Below are 20,706 nucleotides of genomic sequence, written 5' to 3' on the forward strand. Positions count from 1 at the left end.
CAATAAAATAAAATAAAATATTTAGGAATATACCTAACCAAGGAGTTGAAAGATCTCTACAGGGAAAACTACAAAACAGTGTTGAAAGAAATCATAGATAACACAACCAAAGGGAAATGCATCCCATGCTCATGGATGGGTAGAATCAATACTGTGAAAATGAAAATGACTATACTGCCAAAAGCAACCTACAAATTCAATCCAATCCCCATCAAAATACCACCATCATTCTTCACAGAATTAGAAAAAAAAAATTCTAAAATTCATTTGGAACCCAAAAAAAGCCTGCATAGCCAAAATAAGGCTAAGCATAAAGAACCAATCTGGAGGCATCACACTACCTGATTTCAAACTATAAGGCCATGGTCACCAAAACAGCATGGTACTGGTATAAAAATAGGCACATACACCAATGGAACATAACAGAGAACCCAAAAATAAACCAAATGCTTACAGCCAACTGATCTTTGACAAAGGAAACAAAAACATAAAGTGGGGAAAGGACACCCTTTTCAACAAATGGTGCTGGGATAATTGGCTAGCCACATGTAGGAGAATAAAACTGGATCCTCATCTTTCACCTCATACAAAAATCAACTCAAGATGGATTAAGTCCTTAAATCTAAGACCTGAAACTATAAAAATTCTAGAAGATAACATTGGAAAAACTCTTCTAGAAATTGGCTTAGGCAAGTATTTCGTGACCAATAACTCAAAAGCAAATGCAATAAAAACAAGGATAAATAGCTGGGACTTGAACTAAAGAGCTTTTGCATAGCAAAAGGAACAGTTAGCAGAGTAAACAGACAACCCACAGACTGGGAGAAAATCTTCACAATCTATACATCTAACAAAGGACTAATATCAAAATCTACAATGAACTCAAACAAATCAGTAAGAAAAAACAAACAATCCCATCAAAAAGTGGGCTAAGGACAGGAATAGACAATTCTCAAAAAAAGATATACAAATGGCCAACAAATGTATGAAAAAATTCTCAACATCACTAATGATTAGGGAAATGCAAATCAAAACCACAATGCAATATCACCTTACTACTGCAAGAACGGCCATAATCAAAAAATCAAAACACAGTAGATATTGGTGTGGATGCAGTGATCAGGGAACACTTACTTGTATACTGCCGGTGGGAATGCAAACTAGTACAGCCACTATGGAAAACAGCGTGGAGATTCCTCAAAGAGCTAAAAGTAGAAGTGCCATTTGATCCAGCAATCCCACTACTGGGTATCTACCCAGAGGAAAAGAAATCATTATACGAAAAAGATACTTGCACAGACATATTTATAGCAGCACAATTCACAATTGCAAAATTGTAGAACCAACCCAAATGCCTGTCAATCAATGAGTGGATAAAGAAACTACAATATATATACAACGGAATACTCCACAGCCATAAAAAGGAATGAATTAATAGTATTTGCAGCGACCTGGATTAGATTAGAGACTATGATTCTAAGTGAAGTAACTCAGGAATGGAAAACCAAACATCATATGTTCTCAAGATATGTGGGAGCTAAGCTATGAGGATGCAAAGGCATAAGAATGATACAATGGACTGTGGGGACTTGCAGGGAAGAAAGGAGGGGCTGAGGGATAAAAGACTACAAATACGGTGCAGTGTATGCTGCTCAGGTGTTGGTTGCACCAAAATCTCACAAATCACTATTAAAGAACTTACTTATGTAACCAAATACCACCTGTTACCCAATAACTTATGGAAAAAAACAACTCTTAAAAAAAAACAGAGTAGTATTCACAATTCTATAACTCATTCCTTAGGTTGTTGCTATCATTATTTCAATTGTCTATATACTATAATCCACCAACAAATTATTATTCTTTAAAAATTAATTTTTAGGTCAATTAAGAAATATAAAAATATTTTATTTTACTTTCATATATTCCTTCTCTAATGTTCTTTTTTTTCCTTTCTGTAGATGCACATTTCTGAACCATATTGTTTCCTTCCTGAAGAAAATCTTTTAACATTCATATTGGGCAGGTTTCCTGGTGATGAATTCCCTTAGATTTTGTTTGTCTGGGAAAGTCTTCATTTTTCTTCACTATTGAAGGAGAGTTTTACTGAATATAGAATTCTAGATCAGTAGTCTTTTTCTTTGAACATCTTAAATATTTCATTCCACTCTCTTCTTGCTTGCATGGTTTCTAATGAGAAATTTATTGTAAGTCTTACCCTTGTTCCTTTACAGGGAAGATTCTTTTTCCCCTCTGGATTCTTTCAAGAGTCTCTATCTGTCTTTGTTTTTCTGCAGTCTGACTACAATATGCCTGGGTGTAACTTTTTGGTATTTATTCTACTTGGTATTCATCAAGCTTCTTGGATCTGTGGTTTGGTGTCTATGATTAATTTTGGAAAGTTTTTGGCCATTATCACTTCAAATAATTCTTTTTCTCTGTTATCTCTCTGATATCCCCATTACACATATGTTCAGAAAATCTGAAATTCTTTCACAGTTCTTAGAGATTCTGTTCTGCTATCTTGTTCCCTCTCCCACACTCTCCCCTTATCCATCTTTGTATTTCTTTTTTTTTTTAGATGGAGTCTAGCTCTGTCACCCAGGCTGGGGTGTAATGGTGCAATCTCAGTTCACTGCAATCTCTGCCTCCCGGGTTCAAGCAATTTTCCTGCCTCTGCCTCCTAAGTAGCTGAGTTTACAGGTGCCTGCCATCACAGCTAGCAAATTTTTGTATTTTTAGTAGAGATGGGGTTCGCCATGTTGGTCAGGCTGGTCTCGAACTCCTGACCTCAAGTGATCCACCTGCCTCAGCCTCCCAAAGTGTTGGGATTACAGGCATGAGCCACCACATACAGCCCATCTTTGCATTTCTATTTGGGAAGTTTCTATTGATCTACCTTCAAGTTCACTGATTCTTTCCTTGGCTGTGCTGAGTCTTCTACAAACCCAATGAAGGCTTTCTTCATTTATGTTGGTATGTTTTTTATCTCTAGCATTTTCTTTTCTTTCTTTGAATTTCCATCTCTCTTCTTATATTGCACATTTATTCTTGCATTTTGGCAACTTTTTGCATTAGAGTTCCTCACGTTAATCACAGTTATTTTAAATTATCTGTGAGATAATTCCAACATCTATGCTATATCTGAGACTGGTTCAGATGCTTGCTTTGTTTTTTTTCAGATTGTGTTTTTTTCTTGCTGTTGGTGGGCCTTGTAGCTTTTTGTTGAAGTTGGACAGGACATGTTGTATTGGGTAATAGAAACAGAGCCTTTAGTGTGAGGATTATGTTAATCTGGTTAGGAGTTGGGCTGTGTGTAATGTTTGCTGTAGCTATAGGTGTCAGGGGATTCAAATTCCTCTAGTGTTCTTGTTTTTGTCTACTCTCTTGACTTTGGGCTTCCCTAAGTACCCCTCATCAGAGAGTCTGTGTCTTGCAGTTCCTTTCAGCTGTAATCCACTCTGATTGTACTGGAGTCCTGCTGGAGTGGCAGTATGGTGTGGGGGAGGGGAAGCATTCAATAACCTTATGATTAAATCTCAGTGTTCTAGTGGGCTGTGTTCCTGGCCTGTGACTGTCACAAATGTTTCTCTATTGGCATAGATCTTTCCCTTCTAAGTCAGAGGAAGTTAGAGGGAACTATAGAGGGAGAAATGCTCTTCCCCCAAGTAGGACAAAGCTCTGGTATAGTCCTTTCCCTTGGAGAGTAGTTCTTGGTCATGGAGAACACTTGTAGGTGTATTTCACAATAACTCTTCCCCTGCCTCTGCCAGAGCTGTGAGGAGATCCTTCTGGCATCTTAACCATGATAATCTGGTGGGCTTACTGGAGGTAGAGCCCACAAAAATATGAGGTACTCCTAAAATCAAAAGCCTCAGAAATTTTTCACTCTCAGGCTAGTCCACATTTCCCTTCTAGGAAGTTATGAATATACGGGTATTCATATATTGGCTTGTCCTGGCCAAGGAAGGAGTAATCCGAGCATCAGAAGAATAATAACTTCAATGGATTCGGACAATGCAATATGTTTAGTCCATGAGTTCATAAGGATTCCCCCTAAAACTCAATGGTTCCCATTGAAGGATGCTAGGGAACTAACTCATTATTTTGACAACTGGTAAGTAAAGGAAAAGAATAAAACATGTATGCAGCCTTTATTATATGAAATAAACTTCTGGGTAAGCAAGTAATTGATGAAAGGAAGTTTCTCTAAACAGGTGTATTCTAGCTAATAAATAAATAAATGATAGAATTAGCATAGCACCATTTTGTGCCCTCTGTTGAATTAATGGAGCTAAGTAATGTGCATTAGTGGCTGCTGACAATATAAAAAGGAAAAAAATGTGCGTGCCTCCTGAGGGAAGGCCACACCCCCTATGAATGAGTCTTGTCACAAAAATCAAACTTGATCCAATTGAGCCTTTAGCTCTAACTGCAGACCTATAGAAGACACAGAATACAGAAAAACATGTTGAACTCTACTAAAGGAATGCAATCGGCAAAGTATGAATTATAGGAAACTATATGACAAAGGATCTGGTTTCTTCAAGAAATAAATTGCAAATAAAAAAAAGGAGATGGGGACCTGGGAGACAGAAGAGACCAGTACAGACAAGAGAATTAAAAGATTTGTTAACTACTGTCAATTATTTGGATTCCAGTTTTTTTTTTTTTCTTTTTTCTTTTTTTTTTTTTTTTGAGACGGAGTCTCCCTCTATGGCCAGGCTGGAGTGCAGTGGCACAATCTCAGCTCACTGCAACCTCCATCTCCTGGGTTCAAGGGATTCTCCTGCCTCAGTCTCCCGAGTAGCTAGGACTACAGCAACGCCACCATGCCTGGCTAGTTTTTTTGTATTTTTAGGAGAGATGGGGTTTCACCATATTGGCCAGGCTGGTCTTGAATTCCCAACCTTGTGATCTGCCTGCCTTGGCCTCCCGAAGTGTTGGGATTACAGGCATGAGCCACTGCTCCTAGCCTGGATTCCAGTTCTAACAAATGTCTAGAAAAAAACATTTATGAGATTGGAAAATTTGAGCACAAACTGGATAAATGATTACAGTAAGAGACTATTGTTAATTGTTATTAAGTATGACAATGGTATTGTGTGTTTTTTTAAAGAGTCATTTTGGTGGTATATATTGAAATATTTATGGGTGAAACGGTATTTGTAAATCTGGGATTTATTTCAAAATATTCTAGGAGGAAAAGTAGGTGGAGTCACAGATACCAACTTAGCAATGAGTTGATAATCACTGCAATTGGGTGATGGATACATGAGGGTCCACTATACCATTCTCTCTAGTTTTGTAAATATTTGGAATGCTTCGTGATTAAGGTTGAAAAGTATGTGTGTGTGCCTGCATTTATATAACTATACATAGAAAAAGTTCACAACGTCAATTTGCTTTACTTTTATAAAATATTTTACGTTTGAAAGTAATGCACATATGATGTAATAAAATAATGCAAAAATAAGTACATGAAGTAAACATAACTGAACAAAAAAGAAAACCAGGAAAATTCTTTTCCTAAGGTCCTTCCTATTCTCCCTCCCTTATCCCACTCTCAACAATTTGTTGTCCATCTGGATGTATTTTTGTACCTTGCTAAATCTCTCTCTCTTTCTGCCTCCCTCTCTACATCTACCTACTTACCTAACTATCTACCCATGGATCACATTTTTTTCTTTTACAAAAATGAGACTTTCTATTTCTTAAGTCTCTTTTCTCTTCCAAGTGTGAAACTTAGAGAGCTTTCAGTGTTGCTAGGTAGGGATACGACTGTCTGTCTTCTGTGTACAGCTGCACAGTACTCCACTGTATGAACTACACTGAAATGTTAACAATTGTTATTTGTGATGAGACTATGGGTAACTTAAATTACTTTATTTGTGCCTATCCATAGTTGGTCCACAATGACATGTATTTTTTTGTAGAGTACTGTATTTAAAGGACCACCTGCTGTGGGAAGGAATTATGGGTCTCCAGCACCCTTGTCTCAGAAGTTTGGGGTTCTCGTGAAGGAGGTTTTCATAAACGGAGGCACTTCTATATCTAAGTATAAATCCCTAACACAAGAGTTCTCCTTGGAATAGTCTTTGGCCATAAAACCCAGATGGTGGCCCCAGTGGTGAGGGATCAGTGGCCTTTCAACTTGGGTCCCAGTGAGATATGTCGTTAGAAGCTGCTCCTGAAAGTCAGGCAGGTGAAAGGGTCAAGGAAATCTCTTGGCAGCAGTGAGGAGAATATGAAAGCACACACACACACACACACACAAACATACATGCACAGAGAGACATACAATACACACATGCACACACAAACACACACATGTACACACATATACACACACAAATGCACAGACACACACACAGGAACACATGCACACACACATACATGTACACAAATACATAGACACACAAAAACGCACACACGAGCACAAACATACACATACACACACACACACAACTGTCTTCCTAGACCTGCTGTAAAAGGGATGATGACTCAGCATTATTTACAGGCTGCTTCTGGTCTAAACTCTGCATTACTGAAGAAGAATTTGAAGAGTACCTAGACAGCACTGAGGCCCTGAACACATTCTGCAGAACATTCCAGAGCTTTCTGACAAAGGAGAAGAGGCAGTGGAGCAGGCTTGGATCCAAGTCTGGTTCAGGCACTTAGTACTGGGTAACACTGGGCAAATCACTTAATCTCACAAAACTGAGATAATATTTACCTCAGAGGGCTGTGGTGTGAGTAAAATGGGATTACAAATGCACACCCTAGATCCTCCACAATCAGAGTGATTAATAGATCATCAGTAACAAAATTTTTCCCTGCAGTGGGCCTATAACAAGCTTAGCTCAAAATTGATTTTGCATTTCTTGCAAATATGGAGAATTTTGTATGAAGACATTTCTCCCAATCACATCAGGTTAGAAGGGAATAAAATGGAGGAGAATAATGTCAACTTAGCAGGGCTGGGTACTGGGATCCTCTGTGTAAAGGGATTAGCCCCTAGTATGTGCTCAATTAGCTTAAGGTTCCTTCTGTAGCAGTATTGGTCAAGTTGGTCAAAGTCCAAACTATGCAAGTGGTAGGGAGGACAGCATGTTTTCTGTCATCCTCCCCTCACCATAAATCCCGAAGCCTCCATGATGTGAGTGGTGGGGCCTGGGGTCTGCTCACTTTGCCTCTTTCTAGCTGCCCGCATCCTGTCCTCCTGATCCTTGCCCATTTCCTTAGGGGTTTGAGAAGACATGTTAGGGAATCACATTAGTCTTGATAGGAATCAGGAGTTAATGAATGGTCCTCCCGGGTGACTTGCCTGTGGAGTCTAATGTGGGGATTTCAGGCAGGCTAATGGGAGAGAATTCTGGGAAAGGATGCTAACACAGGAGGCCACACAAAGGCCAGTGGTGTCTCCTAGGTTTGTTTGCCTCTGTTAGAACCACTGAGTGGGCAACTAGGAGCACTAAGGCATCATATTAAATAGCCTCCTGCTGCTCCTTCCTCCAGTGCCTTTAACTCCTGCTCCCTTCATGCCCTTGAATCAGCTCTTGCAGCCTGGCGGGATCCACTGGATGCAGACTTCATCTTCCTGGTCCCCTTCACATTCCGACTAGTGACCGCCCTTCTACTTAGAAACCCTCTTCCCTTGGCATCTGGACTCTGCTGTTTTCTGGCTTTCCTTTGCTGTTCCAACTTGGACCTCTCGAAAGGTACCTCTCTCTGTGCCCATCCCCCACATGCCAGGGTCCTCAGGGTTCATTTCTGGCCCTCTTCCCTTCTCTGGAATGGGTGTGTGTGACATTCATTCTGTGCCCGCAATTACTGATGACTTCCCGATCTACCTCGGCAGCCCCTGCCTCTCATCTCCAGATGCGACACTAACTCAGGGGTGCTGGAGGCACCCAACTCATATTTGCCACACAGAACATATAATAGTGTTTCTGCCACTCACTCCTTGCCTTGGGGGTTCACTACCCACTTGACGGTCCTGGCTGTAATTTCAGAGCACCCCTGATTCCTCTCTCTCACTACCTGCAAAGTCCTGTCAGCTCTACTTCCTGACACTCTCACCTCTAGCCCCACCCAGACCATCTGCCCTTGGCTAATGCCAACTCATTATTCAAAAGTCAGCTCTGGCTGTCACCTCCTCTGGGAAACTCCCTGCCCGCTTGGGAGCACCCGCTATAGGACACTATGGGCGGCTTCCCCTCCTGCATGATAGAGAAATCTAGTCTCACTGTTACTTTCTACAGCAGGCATTTAAATAGTTTCAAGTGAAAACCCCATAAGGTCAAAATCATCCTTGAAGACAACTTAAACAGCTCATCATTGGGACAGTGGCTATTTGTTTGGTTGAACACCCAGTGGGACAGTACTATCCATTTAGGGTCTATAAGGTACAAAAAGACTAGAAACTATCCATGATCTTTTTAACTCCAGAGACTCACACTAGAGCAGAGATGCTCATATTGTGAGAGGCACGAGGAGACAGAAGACTACATTCCACTCAACCTACACTCAACTATGGCAGGGGTGTGGACAAGGGATGGGAGTGGAATTGTCTGCCTTGTTTAAAGACTATCGTTCCTTTTCTTTTTAAATGCTGAGCATGTAATTGAATTTGCCAAAGTTACATAGGTGAATGGCAGCCTCTCTCTCTGGTAAGCTTCTCTGTCTTCTCTCCCAGTTCTTAGCACCCAGAGGGCAGGGACATCATCTAACTCCTTTCTGTAGCCCCAGAACCTAGTAGAACATCCCTTCCTAGAAGAGACACAGAGAATGTTGGCTGAACAGTTAAGTCATAAAACTTCTCCTTGGACCTCTCCAGAGATGAGGAAATCCATAGAAAAGGGAACAACCCATTCTGTCATCTGAACAAATAAAGTGGACCTACTGGTTCCAGGTCTCTATTAGCTTACCATGTCTAACTGGAATTAATGACAGGAAGTAGGGTTCCCAAAGAAGAACTGGTTGGCAGATAGTAGTATTTCTTTGAAGCCTCTCTTGTGGTTGGACCCAACTCACTGATGGGCTCTGGATGGGTTTCAACTGCGGGTCGGCTTGCTCCTCTCTTCCCTAATCCAGGTCTAACAAGATGAGCCCCATTTAAAAAGGCAGGGCGGTTATCCTTGAAGTGAGCACAGTGACTCTTCACAGAAGGACTGATTTTAATAGCCCAGTGCAAGACCTCCTTTAAGGTACAGAATGATTCTGGCACATCAGTTAAGTGTTACAGAAAACAGACGTTGAGTATTCAAAATCAAAGGCGTTTTTCATTCATGTGAAAAGGGATCAGTAAGCTGCATGAAAACTGGGGTGTGTAAAAGTCTCCGGGGCCTCTGTCCACAGCAGGAAAAGCTCAGAGCAGATTGGGCACAGGGGGAGGCAACCTCAGCTGCCCATAACTCAGAGATAGAAGGCAGTGATCCTCCTGTACCGCCTCTGTTTCATGTGCGGGCTCCTGCCTCTGATCTTATGGCAGTTGCCTAATTGCCAATGACTGTTTCTGTGGACACGAGGGTCTGCTAAATCTGTAAGGCCTGCATTTTTCCAGGGGAGGCTTTTTCCTTTGCACATAAGCCAAAGATTCCTTCATACACAAATTCCTTCTTCTGCAGGTCATCAGATTCTTACACAGGGAACATTAATGCTGTGTTCAATGCAGACAGATGAATATGGACAGCATATATAAAATCTGGTAATATGAGGCCGTGTGGATGCCGGATGGGAAGGCCAACAATGTCATATGCATGTCTTCAATTGCTTTCACACATGAGACCGTACTCCCTCAGTGTTAGGTAAACACTTTAAGCTGTTTTTTTTTCTGAGGGTGGAGATGGCTTTACTTTCAGTCAGCCACACCCTTGGACCCAGTCTCCATTGTAACAAAAAGCAAACATTTAGAAATTTTTAAACAAAAATCTAAACTTACTACTCCAACAAAGACAAAACCCTATCCTTAGCATGATGGGCTGCCCCACTTAGGTAACCAATCACATAGCTGGATTGAACTTCATCTAAAAAGAGGGGAAAATGCCATTATAGAGGAATGGCAATTAAGTTTCATAAGGAAGAAACTTCCAATTAATCATGACGATAGTGGTATTTACTGAGCATTTGTTATGTGCTCAATTGATTGACTGAGTCAATTAACCTATGAGTAGGTACTATTACTATTATTGGAGACAGGGTCTTTCTCTGTCGCCCAGGTTAGAGTGCAGTGGCATGATCATAGCCCACGGCAGCCTCGAAGTCCTGGACTCAAGCGATCCTCCCACCCTCAGCCTCTTGAGTAGCTGGGACTACAAGCATACACCACCATGCCTGGCTAATTAAAAAAAAAAATTGTAGAGGAAGGGTCTTGCTATGTTGCCCTGGCTGGTCTTGAACTCCTGGGTCCAAGTGAGCCTCTTACCTTGGCCTCCCAAAGTGCTGGGATTACAGGCATGAGCTACCATGCTGGGCCATAGATACTATTACCTCATTTTTACTGATAAGGAAACTGAGGCAAAATAATCTGCCCAAGATCACAGAAGCTAGTAGGTTGTGGAGGTAGGATTTGAAGGCAGCCAATCTGATTGCAGAAGTTTTGTTCTCAAACACGGCATGCTCCTGCTTCGAAGCTGATGGGTTGTGGCTGTCAGAGCTTGGTGTTCAAGAGTCTGAGGTCAAATTCAGGTTTAGCACAATAGACTGGTATGAGCGATTAGGGAGCTGCCAAGGGGATCCAGACACAAAATGGGAGCACATATATGTGTATCTGCCATCTCTGGCTCTATTTAAATGAAAAAGTCCTATGATATCTGTACTATCAGGACTGTGCCTGTCTCATAATCTCTATAAATATTTACTCCAAGAATTTTGTAACATCTGACACTGAATAAGGTAATTAGAATAAATCTCCCTGCAGGCAGAGCAGGTAATAAATCACAGTCTCCTGTTTCATTGTTTGGAGTGATGTTTCCGTATTTCAGATCCTGACAGATTGTAGACATATTTGGAACATGGAAGACCCAGAGTAATGAAGAAGGAAAGCTTCAGAGTTGTTGAAGCTGAAATTTCTGCGCTGGGGACCCAGCCCTACTGCTGTCATATTAAAATGCAAGCAGGACTTTAGCTTGCCCTGCGTGGAAGAGGGCTCTCTTTAGGACTTTCATGCCCGGTTGCTCCCACAGGGCCATTCAAGGCAGAATTTTCAGCGTTGGGATGAACTGGGAGCCCAACAGTCCCTGCCACATGGCAGGCAGGCAGATGCAAGACTGAGGGATGATTGAGTAAATGATGAAAATCACCATACGTCTTTGACAAAAACAAAAAATAAGCTATATCTAGAACAAAATCAGTCTGGGGGCAAATGTGAATGACAATGGTGATTATGATTGATCTTATTTTTATAACATTACCAACAAATATATAAAAGTACAGTATAGAACAGGAATGAAACTTATTTAACTTAATGACCAACATATGATTGACATCATCAGCTTGATCTGATGCCACGACAACTGGTACATGAAGAAAAAACAAGGGTTTGCGTTCATGTTCACATTTGCTAATACAGTCCCTCAATTATCCAAAGCAGATTGGCTATCAGTTTCCTGAAGACAAATCGGTATAAGAACACTGCTGAGACCGTTCTCAATTGCTTTGGAATTTAAAACACTTTCATACACATTGTCTACTTCAGTGGTTCTAAACTGGGGGTGATTTTTCCCGGCAGGGAATATTTGGTGATGTCTGGAGACATTTTTAATTGTCATAATTAGGGGATGTTACTGGCATCTGGTGGGTGGAAGCCAGGCATGTTACTGAACATCCTGCAATGCACAGGACAGCCCCACCACAGAGAATTAGCCAGCCCCAAATGGGAGTAGTGCCAAGGTTGAGAAACTGGCCTAGTTTTAAGTTACATAGAAAGAAAGAAAAGCTCATCTCTATCATGTATGTAGCATGGGGTAGGCCCTGTTCTAAGTGCTTCACTTGAATTAACTCATTTATTAGTCACAGCAAACCTATGGGGTAGATACTATTCTTACTCCTGTATAAGCTTGCATAGGTCATTAGGTGGGGAGGTATTATATACCCACTGAAGAGATGACAAAATTGAGACTCGGCTTATTAGTGGAAGCAACTTGGCTCCTTCTTTGTTGATAATACCACTGCCCACTCATCTTTAGGACAGCAGCCCTAAGGCTGGTCATACTCTAAAGCAAGTTTGTCCAATCGGCCAACGTCATGGCCCAGGACGGCTTTGAGTACAGCCCAACACAAATTAGTAGACTTTCTCAAAACATTATGAGATTTTTTTTTGCAATTTTTTTAAACCTCATCTGATATCATTAGAGTTAGTGTATTTTATATGTGGCCCAAGACAATTCTTCTTCTTTCAGTGTGGCTCAGGGAAGTCAAAGATTGGACACCTCTGTTAAGAGAGTTGAAAAATCCCAACACCAAACCACCCCTGTGAGCGCCAAGAAAGCTGTGCAGCACCCAGAGCATCTCTGCTGACTTCAGGGCTTTGCTGTGGGAGAGGTGATGCTGTCTCAACCCTTCGAGGACTTGGACAGCAGAGTAACATGACCAGCTGAGATAGGAGGAGAAACTGTGGCCTTCTGAGCAGTCACTCAGAAAGGCCTCCTTTGATGTGGGCTATCTTTGTGGGGGTTGTAGGCAGGTGAGGCAGGGACTGGAAAGGAAGCTAGAGGGAGAAAGCAGAACCCTCAAGGCCCAGATTGCTGAGCCTCTCCCATAGATTTTCTGAGCGGGTTTGGGGAGGGGCCTGAGAATGTACATTTCTAAGTTTCCAGGTGAGGCTGATACTGCTGGTTCATCGACCAAACTTTGCAAACTACTAGCCTAGAAGCATCCCAGTTGAGTGTGGCTACCCCACCCTCCCAAAGATCTGTCATCATTACTTAGCCAGAAAAGGTATTATTATTATTCCACTTTCTTCATTTACAGCATTCCTAGGAGTCACTATTTGAAGTACAGCAAACTCACCAAACCACCACGCAAGCTATATTCAAAATGTGCCTGCAAACTTCATCCCAGGATCCAACACAAAAGATGTTGAATCCATCATGTTGTAATTGATTCACATCATACCTTGCCTCCATTAACATGGATGACTGGGAGTTAGCCAGACTTAAAATTTATTATGCATGGAACGAGAGCTATTGCCTGAACTTGAAAAATACTTTGACCATGGTGTGAGATGTTAGACTTGTGAGTAAAAATGTGAGTGTCAGGTTGTACTGAGATTTTCTGCCATGACATCCTGATCATGACTTTGATTTACCAAAGCAAATCTCTTCACTGCTTCTGGAGCCTCTTTCTAAAACCCAAACTGGTAGCTTGGCATTGGTAACCTATATACTTCTAGATTGCTACTGCTTCCCCCCTTCTCCATTTAAAACTGCTTTAAAGCTTGACATTAATTTCCCACCAATCTTGGCCCTGTGGGCTGAAGTAGTAAAAATCCAACTTTTGGTCAACAAATGAAATAAACTGTTTTCAAGATACATATGGAGTAAATATGGATGGTAAAGAGGTGCTACTTTTACAGTCACTTTTCTGACCATCCGTTTCAAAACGGAATTATTTACAGGTCTCTCAGACACTGGCTCCTCTATTACTCAGACGGTGGAGAACGGATGGGCCCAGCCACCAGCCCTAATGTGCTCACCCTCATGTGGCTCATTACTGCAAATAAAGGTGTTGGCCAAAATGCTCCGAAGCAGCTGAAAACTATCCCATTATGTAGCACCCAATCAAGGACTTCTGTGTTTTTTTTTTAATCCGATTCTCACCACATGGAAGCATTTTGAAAACATTCTGTGGGCTTCATGAAACTATTCTGGGACTCCCGCGCGACAACAGGCCTCACTTTGATGTCAGTGCTAAATGGTTGTTCCAGGGAAGCATGCTTGCTTACTCCACCACCTTCCTTCCGCCCATCATTGTTAAACAGGGAAGCTTTCGCAAATCGCTTTTGCAAAATCCTAGTTTCTGCACTTGGTTCCAGTTTCCAAACTCTCTCTTCCAGAGGAAACTCAGGGTTTGCCTTTCCTAACTCTTGCCAGATGAAGTTGTACAATTGAACACTGCCAGTCCTGGCAGTGCTGTTAATAAGGTGTATGATAGGATTATTACTAGGTTATCATCAATGAAGACAATAACAAACATTTGTGAACACCTGTTTTGTGCCAGGCACTGTGGTAAGCCCTTAGGAACATTATCTCATTTAATCTTAAAAACAGCCCCAAGTGTGGGTACTATTATATTCCCTATTTTGAAGATGGGAAAACTAAAAGGACAAACACAATATATTTGGGGTGACACATCTATTATGTGAAGAGACTGAAACACAGGTTTAGAGCTTGTATTCTTAAACTCTTAAGTCACCTAGATTTTTAAAAAAACTTATTGAAGAATGATGTATATGCAGAAAGATGAAAAGTCCTGAATGAGTATAGCTTAATGCATTTTCATAAAATGAACACACCCATGTAATCAACACTCAGGTCAACAAAATATTACCAGTATCCTAGAAGTCCTCCTCTTGCACCTCTTAGCCATTAGTCACTCACTCTGCATAGGAAACTCTTATGACTTTTCATATTATATATTAATTTTGCCTATTTTTTAGCTTTAAAGGAACTAATATAGTATGTTTCTTTTGGGCTTAACTTTTTTTTTTTTTTGAGATGGAGTGTCACTCTGTCACCCAGCCTGGAGTGCAGTGGCACAATCTCGGCTCACTGCAACTTCTGTCTCCCAGGTTCAAGTGATTCTCCTGCCTCAGCCTCTCAAGTAACTGGGATTACAGACACCCATCACCACGCCTGGCTAATTTTTGTATATTTAGTAGTGACAGGATTTCACCACGTTAGTCAGGCTGGTCTCGAACTCCAGATGTCAGGTGATCCACCTGGCCTTGGCCTCCCAAAGTGCTAGGATTACAGGTGTGAGCCACTGTGCCTGGCCTGGACTTAAACTTTTTTTGCCCTATATTATATCTGTGAGATTACCTATGATATTACATGTAGCAGCAGTTCATTTTTAATTGCTGTACAGTATTCCATTGTATCACTGTATTAGTTCCTTCTCACATTGCTATAAAGATACAACTCAAGACTAAGTAATTTACAAAGGAAAGAGGTTTAATTGACTCACAGTTCTGCATGGCTGGAGAGGCCTCAGGAAACTTAAAATCATGGCAGAAGGGGAAGCAGGCATGTCTTACATGGGGCAGGCAAGAGAGTGTGAGACTGCAAAAAAAATTACCATTTATAAAACCATCAGACCTCATGAGAATTCACTATCACAAGAACAGCACGGGAGAAACCACCTCCATTATCCAATCATTTCCCTCCCTCAACATGTGGGGATTACAGGTCCCTTCCTTGACGTGGGGATTCCAATTCGAGATGAAATTTGCGTGGGGCACACAGCCAAACCATATCCATGACCATACCACAATTTATTCTGTTGTTAATGGGCAGGGGCTACTTGCAACCTGGGGCTACTATAAATAATGCTGCTAGAAACATTTTTGTACACATAGACTGATAACACACACATAAATACATTTCTGCTGGCCCTCACCTAGGAATGGAACTGCTGGGTACGTTCAGTATGTTCGGCTTTAACAGATACTGCCAAGTTCTATCCGTGCTGTTATGAATTGGCAAACGTCTTGAGAGGTATAATGGACTGAACTGTGTGTCCCCAAATTCATATGTTGCAGCTCTAGCCCCCAGTGTGATTTCATTTGTAGACAGAGTATTTAAGGGGGTAATTAAGGTTGAACAAAGTCATAAGAGGGGGACCCTGATCCACCAGGACTGGCATCCTAAGAAGAGGAGATACCTGAGCTCGATAACACTCTCCCTTATTATGTACCAAGGAAAGGCCATGTGAGGCTGCAGCGAGGTGGCCACCAGCAGCCAGGAAAAGAGGCCCACTAGACCCACCCTGTGGACATCTTTTGTCTTGGACTTTGAGCCTCTTGAAATGTGAGAAAATACATCTCTATCGTTTAAACCCACCCTGTCAGTGATATCCTATTTTATCTGCCTGAGCTGGCAAATCCAGAAGAAAAGTGGTGAAGAAGCTGAGCTCACTTCAATGCACTTCCTATTTGAGACCTTGGCCTCTCTGGTCCTGGCATCTGGGCAACTTTGTGCCCACAGTCTTGTCTCCCCAGCCCTTTGATTCTGTCAAAGCTCATGTCAGGGTCACAGCCTCTTAGTGGCTTTGGTGTGGCTTTTTAGCCTCCTCCTATGCCACTTCCAGCCTGGCAAAAGCCTGGAGGAAAAAAGGTGCTTTGTAGTGAGGGTGGTCTGTAAAAAGTTACTCTATCACTACTGGAAATGGCAATCTAATTATATTTATAAACAATTAACTCTTTAAATAAAGTTTAAATAAATGCTAAATAAAAAATAACTTTTTAAAAGTTATTTTTAAGTTACTTGTTTTAACTCACAAATAACTTAAAAACATAGGGACTAGTTTACCAAATCTGGCTGCCTTTTTTTTTTTTTCCCTAGAGATGGTCTCAAACTCCTAGGCTTAAGTAATCCTCCTGCCTCAGCCTCCTGAGTGGCCGGAATTACAGGTGCCTGCTACCATGTCTGGTGTCTGGCTGCTTTTCATTAAAGTATTTCTCAGAGTCAAATAGCTATTCAAATGTTCTATTTGCTAATTTTTGAGATATCAATCTGATAGAATTTTTTCCTTTAAGGATGTCTGGGTTTGAAAACCCATACTTTCTAGATCTTGTAAACTTAGAGAACTTAGAATTTCCTAGACATTTAGAAAGGTGACTCCCCTCAAAATGATTAGACTGGCTTGGAATGGTTTCCTAAGAAGGATGTTTATTTGTAAGAGATACAACCATTCAAGGGCATCTGAATTTTTAAAAAACAACCACTTTTGGTGACTAAAAAATATAATCACAAATAAAACCAGAACAAAGCTGTTTCTGTGAGAATGCCTGGTCCCGAGGCCCTTGCTGTGCCCCTTGTTAGCAGTGAGGCTCTGGGGAGTCACGTAGCTACATAGTGTGTCTGTTTCTTCACGTTATAAAGGGCATAATCACGCTTGTGAAGTGTTTCCAAATCTCCAGAGCACTGTTGTTGGCTGCTTTGCCCTCGGCATTCCCTCAGCACTGCCGAGGTTAATCCTCAGCACTGACTGCAGAGTGGTGCTCCGTGACCAGACCACACATCTTGGCCTCCACTGGACTATGACCTCAGTCAGGCAGAGGCCCTGTCCTGTTCTTTTATCCTTAGTCCAGTGTCTTGTACGTGGCAGGTACTGAATGACAAACGATGAGTCCTCGTGCCAGCACTCAGCACACTGCCAGACTCTTCCAGCCTGACTCCCTGAGTGTTCACTGAAATGGTGTGCCACACATTGCAGGGCAACTGCATCTTTGATAGATTTGGGAAGTGAATTTGCTATATGATGTGAGATAAACAGGATCACCCTAGAAAACTCCTTAAACAGCCCCCAAAGTACAGTATGATCATATCATCAATCCAGTACAGCAATCCTTATGCACCGTCAATTTTGAGAACTATAAGCTAGGTTAAGAAAAGAAACTGGCATAGCAAAGATCTTGGCATTCAAATTTCTTTTTGAAATACCTATTGAAATACATACTGAGGCCAGGCGCAGTGGCTCACACCTATAATCCCCGCACTTTGGGAGGCCGAGGCAGGCCGAACACTTGAGCCCAAGAGTCCAAGACCAGCCTGAGCAACACATGAAACTCTGTCTCTACCAAAAATACAAAAACTAGTTGGGTGTGGTGGCACACGTCTATAGTACCAAAGACTCAGGAGGCTGAGGTGGGAGGATAGCCTGAGCCCAGGAGGTTGAGGTTGCTGTGAGCCATGATCTTGCCACTATACTCCAGCCTGGGTGACAGAGTGAGACCCTGTTTCAAAAGAAAAAAGAATACCTAATGAGTCGCTGCCATGAGGGCTGAGGAAGGCCTACTCACTTGCAGTGTCCTTCATTCTGCTTTCACTGTGATGCCTCTATGACTGTTACACCTATCTATGTTAGAGATTTTTTATTGGGAAGAAAAAGAAGCGAGGTTGAGTTCTCAAGTCAATGACTAGTCTGGGTCCCTGGAACATCCCCCTTTTTGAAACCCAGTACACATTGGCTTGGGATGCTTAAAGGCTTTGGAAAACGTCCAGTGGAATGTTTAACTTGATTACCCTCAATTTCTCAACCTTAGCTTGACACAGGAGCTTGATTCTTGTTGGCATATAATATCTATTAATATTCTGTGGAACATCTTCAGTGTGACATGCTGGGAATGAAGCCTTAGGCCATTACTCAAAGTGTTTCTGACTCTGATTTTACAAACAATCCTTAACACACGTTTATCTGGCTTTAGGGCGGCAGTTGAGAACAAATTAGAAATGAGTAAGGAAGCCTGTCAGATTTAAAAGAAAATGGACAGCTGGCATGCTGACAGGCATGGAATGGGACAGAGCACGACAAAGCAGCCACAGAGTTAGATTCAGATATTTAATGAATATTACTGCATGGTATGATCATGGAGGTTCAAAATAATAACAATTGAGTCCATAAGATGACATTCTTGCTTGACAAGGTAGGAACAAATTTATTGTATTTCACCAAGACTAAAATTACAAAGTCTGGGTGTATAAAGGCAAGATTTAATTGTTGGGAAAATGTATCAGAACCAGACACCTCAACAAAAGCCAGGCTGACCAAATCAAACGGATTCTTTACATCCTCCAAGTTTCAGGAGAATCTTGAATATTGTTAGCTAGAAGATATGGTAAATTTGACCCCAAACATTCTCTTGAAGGAGTAAGGTCTTCTAATGAGTAAATGTCAAGATATTGGCACCTAAATAATAGTTTATTCATCCTTTAGGTCACATCCATCTGTGAATCAAGCAGCCTGGCAGTCCGCGTGGTCAAGGTTGTTTAGTCAGTCTTGTAGTATATAAAAAGTCTTTCCATTTTCTTTTTTGTTTTAGAGAGAGAATATGCAAAGGAATTATTCACAGGAGGAAAAGTAGTCCTCAATCCCTTCTGCTTTCCATTGTATTAGATGTATTGCTTGTTCTCTTTAATAATCATTTTTTCCATCCTCATTCATTGTACTTGGATAGTTTTAACCTGGGGATAATGTTCATAGACTGTAGTTCCTGGAAGAGCAGCTTACAAGCATATGGAATACGGAGGGAAGACACTTGGCGGGATGACTTGCAGAAATGGCACCTGAAACCCAAGTCAGCACATGTTACACAGACGGCAACTTGGAAAGAAAGGCCTCCACGCAGGAAGTGAGAATGGGCTCTATAAAGTTCTATTATCATTCTATCAAATTATCTTTCTATTCCTAAGTGTTCAGTTGCACTATCAAATAAGTACATGTGTGCCCAGAAAATAAAAAGAAACATCTAAGGAAGCAAAAGAAAAAAATGAAAGAAACACCACTCCCTCCAGTGTTTAAAGCATACAACTTGTGTCAGTTGTTACTACACGTCTAGACCTTTCTCCTTAAAATGTAAAACATCTGCCTATATACTTGTTTTGAAAGAGCCCAGAAATCTGAACCATTGAAAAATTTACTCAGACTTAAATTTTTTCATTGTTTAAAGAGTTTTAAACCAATTCAATCAATCTTCATGTATTTGATAAGCATCTACTATACTAGCAGTATATTATTCTAGACAAGATGCCCAACAATTATAATTTGGTTTCTGTCATTGAGATATACAAAGTCTGATGGAAAAGACAAGACTTTTGAATAGGACGGTGGTGTTCAATCAAATGGAAATTTTTCTAGTGCTCTTCAGGCCTGGTTATTTCTATGAGTGTTGGGAGGTACTATACCGACAACATGTTGTCCCTTGTGCAACACTAAGAAATGTGTGTATGTGCAGCATGTGCAAATATATTCCCACTTAACACAACAGCCCATGTTCCTAACCAATTTGCCTGCTATTCCAACTAGGACTTTATTTTCTCTTACTTCCAGAACTGCTGGTAAACTCAACTTAGATCTTAATCAATGGCTACAACTGTAGAAGGGTCCATGGGGAGAAAGTGAATTATTTTCAGGTTTCAGACCAAAATGGGACCATACTCTACTCATCAAGGGTCTGCAGCAACTAGGACAGTAGGTATCCAGTACAAATCCTGACACTTAACAAATAGAAAACTAGATCCTCACAATTAATGAGGAGGAAAATTGTCGGGGGGAAACCCCGCAAGTGCCGTGGCAAGGGTCTGAAGCCTCAGCCTGTTCCCATATAAATACTGATCTAGAAAAGAATTAGAAATGTAGGTACATAGTTATTCCTTTATATAATCATATATAATCTTATAGTTACTCACTTATAATCATAAAGATATATACTCAATATAAACTTTAATTTTACTAATGACTATTGGGTTATGAAGCACGGAAGTCAGGTGACATTGTGAACAAAGTGATCCTAAGGCAAGATGCTCTAAGCCCTCTGTCACGCCCACATAAGGGCTGCTGGAGGCGCCTTGGGTGTGCAGTAGCGCCAGCACTGTGAAAGCGCCCACTGTTTAGCCAGCTAGGGAAGGAGATGTCCAAAATGGCCAAGACATCTTCCTGGGGAAGTTAGGAGAAAACTCCATTTCTCCAAGCTCTTGTGGCAAGGTC

The 20,706-nt window shown here is 41.3% G+C and overlaps 1 protein-coding gene and 1 long non-coding RNA gene across 4 annotated transcripts in view; one reads left to right on the forward strand and one right to left on the reverse strand.

Annotated features, from left to right (window-relative positions):
* LOC105728672 (uncharacterized) overlaps window positions 1-20,706 on the forward strand; it is a 278,507-nt gene that overhangs the window by 245,343 nt on the left and 12,458 nt on the right. The window lies entirely within an intron of this gene.
* The window catches only part of POLR3B (RNA polymerase III subunit B), a 132,517-nt gene continuing 130,358 nt past the window's right edge, over window positions 18,548-20,706 (reverse strand). For 2 of the 3 annotated variants that reach the window (XM_064379896.1, XM_064379898.1), the window contains exon 28: window positions 18,548-19,286. In XM_064379896.1, coding sequence (XP_064235966.1) covers window positions 19,157-19,286 — 130 coding nt within the window. In that variant the 3' untranslated portion in view covers window positions 18,548-19,156. The remainder of the gene's footprint in view (window positions 19,287-20,706) is intronic. The other variant, XM_064379897.1, reaches the window with a different exon arrangement.

This window comes from Aotus nancymaae, unplaced genomic scaffold (assembly GCF_030222135.1).
Source record: "Aotus nancymaae isolate 86718 unplaced genomic scaffold, 86718_ANA_hifiasm-v0.15.2.pri h1tg000021l, whole genome shotgun sequence".
NCBI lineage: Eukaryota > Metazoa > Chordata > Mammalia > Primates > Aotidae > Aotus > Aotus nancymaae.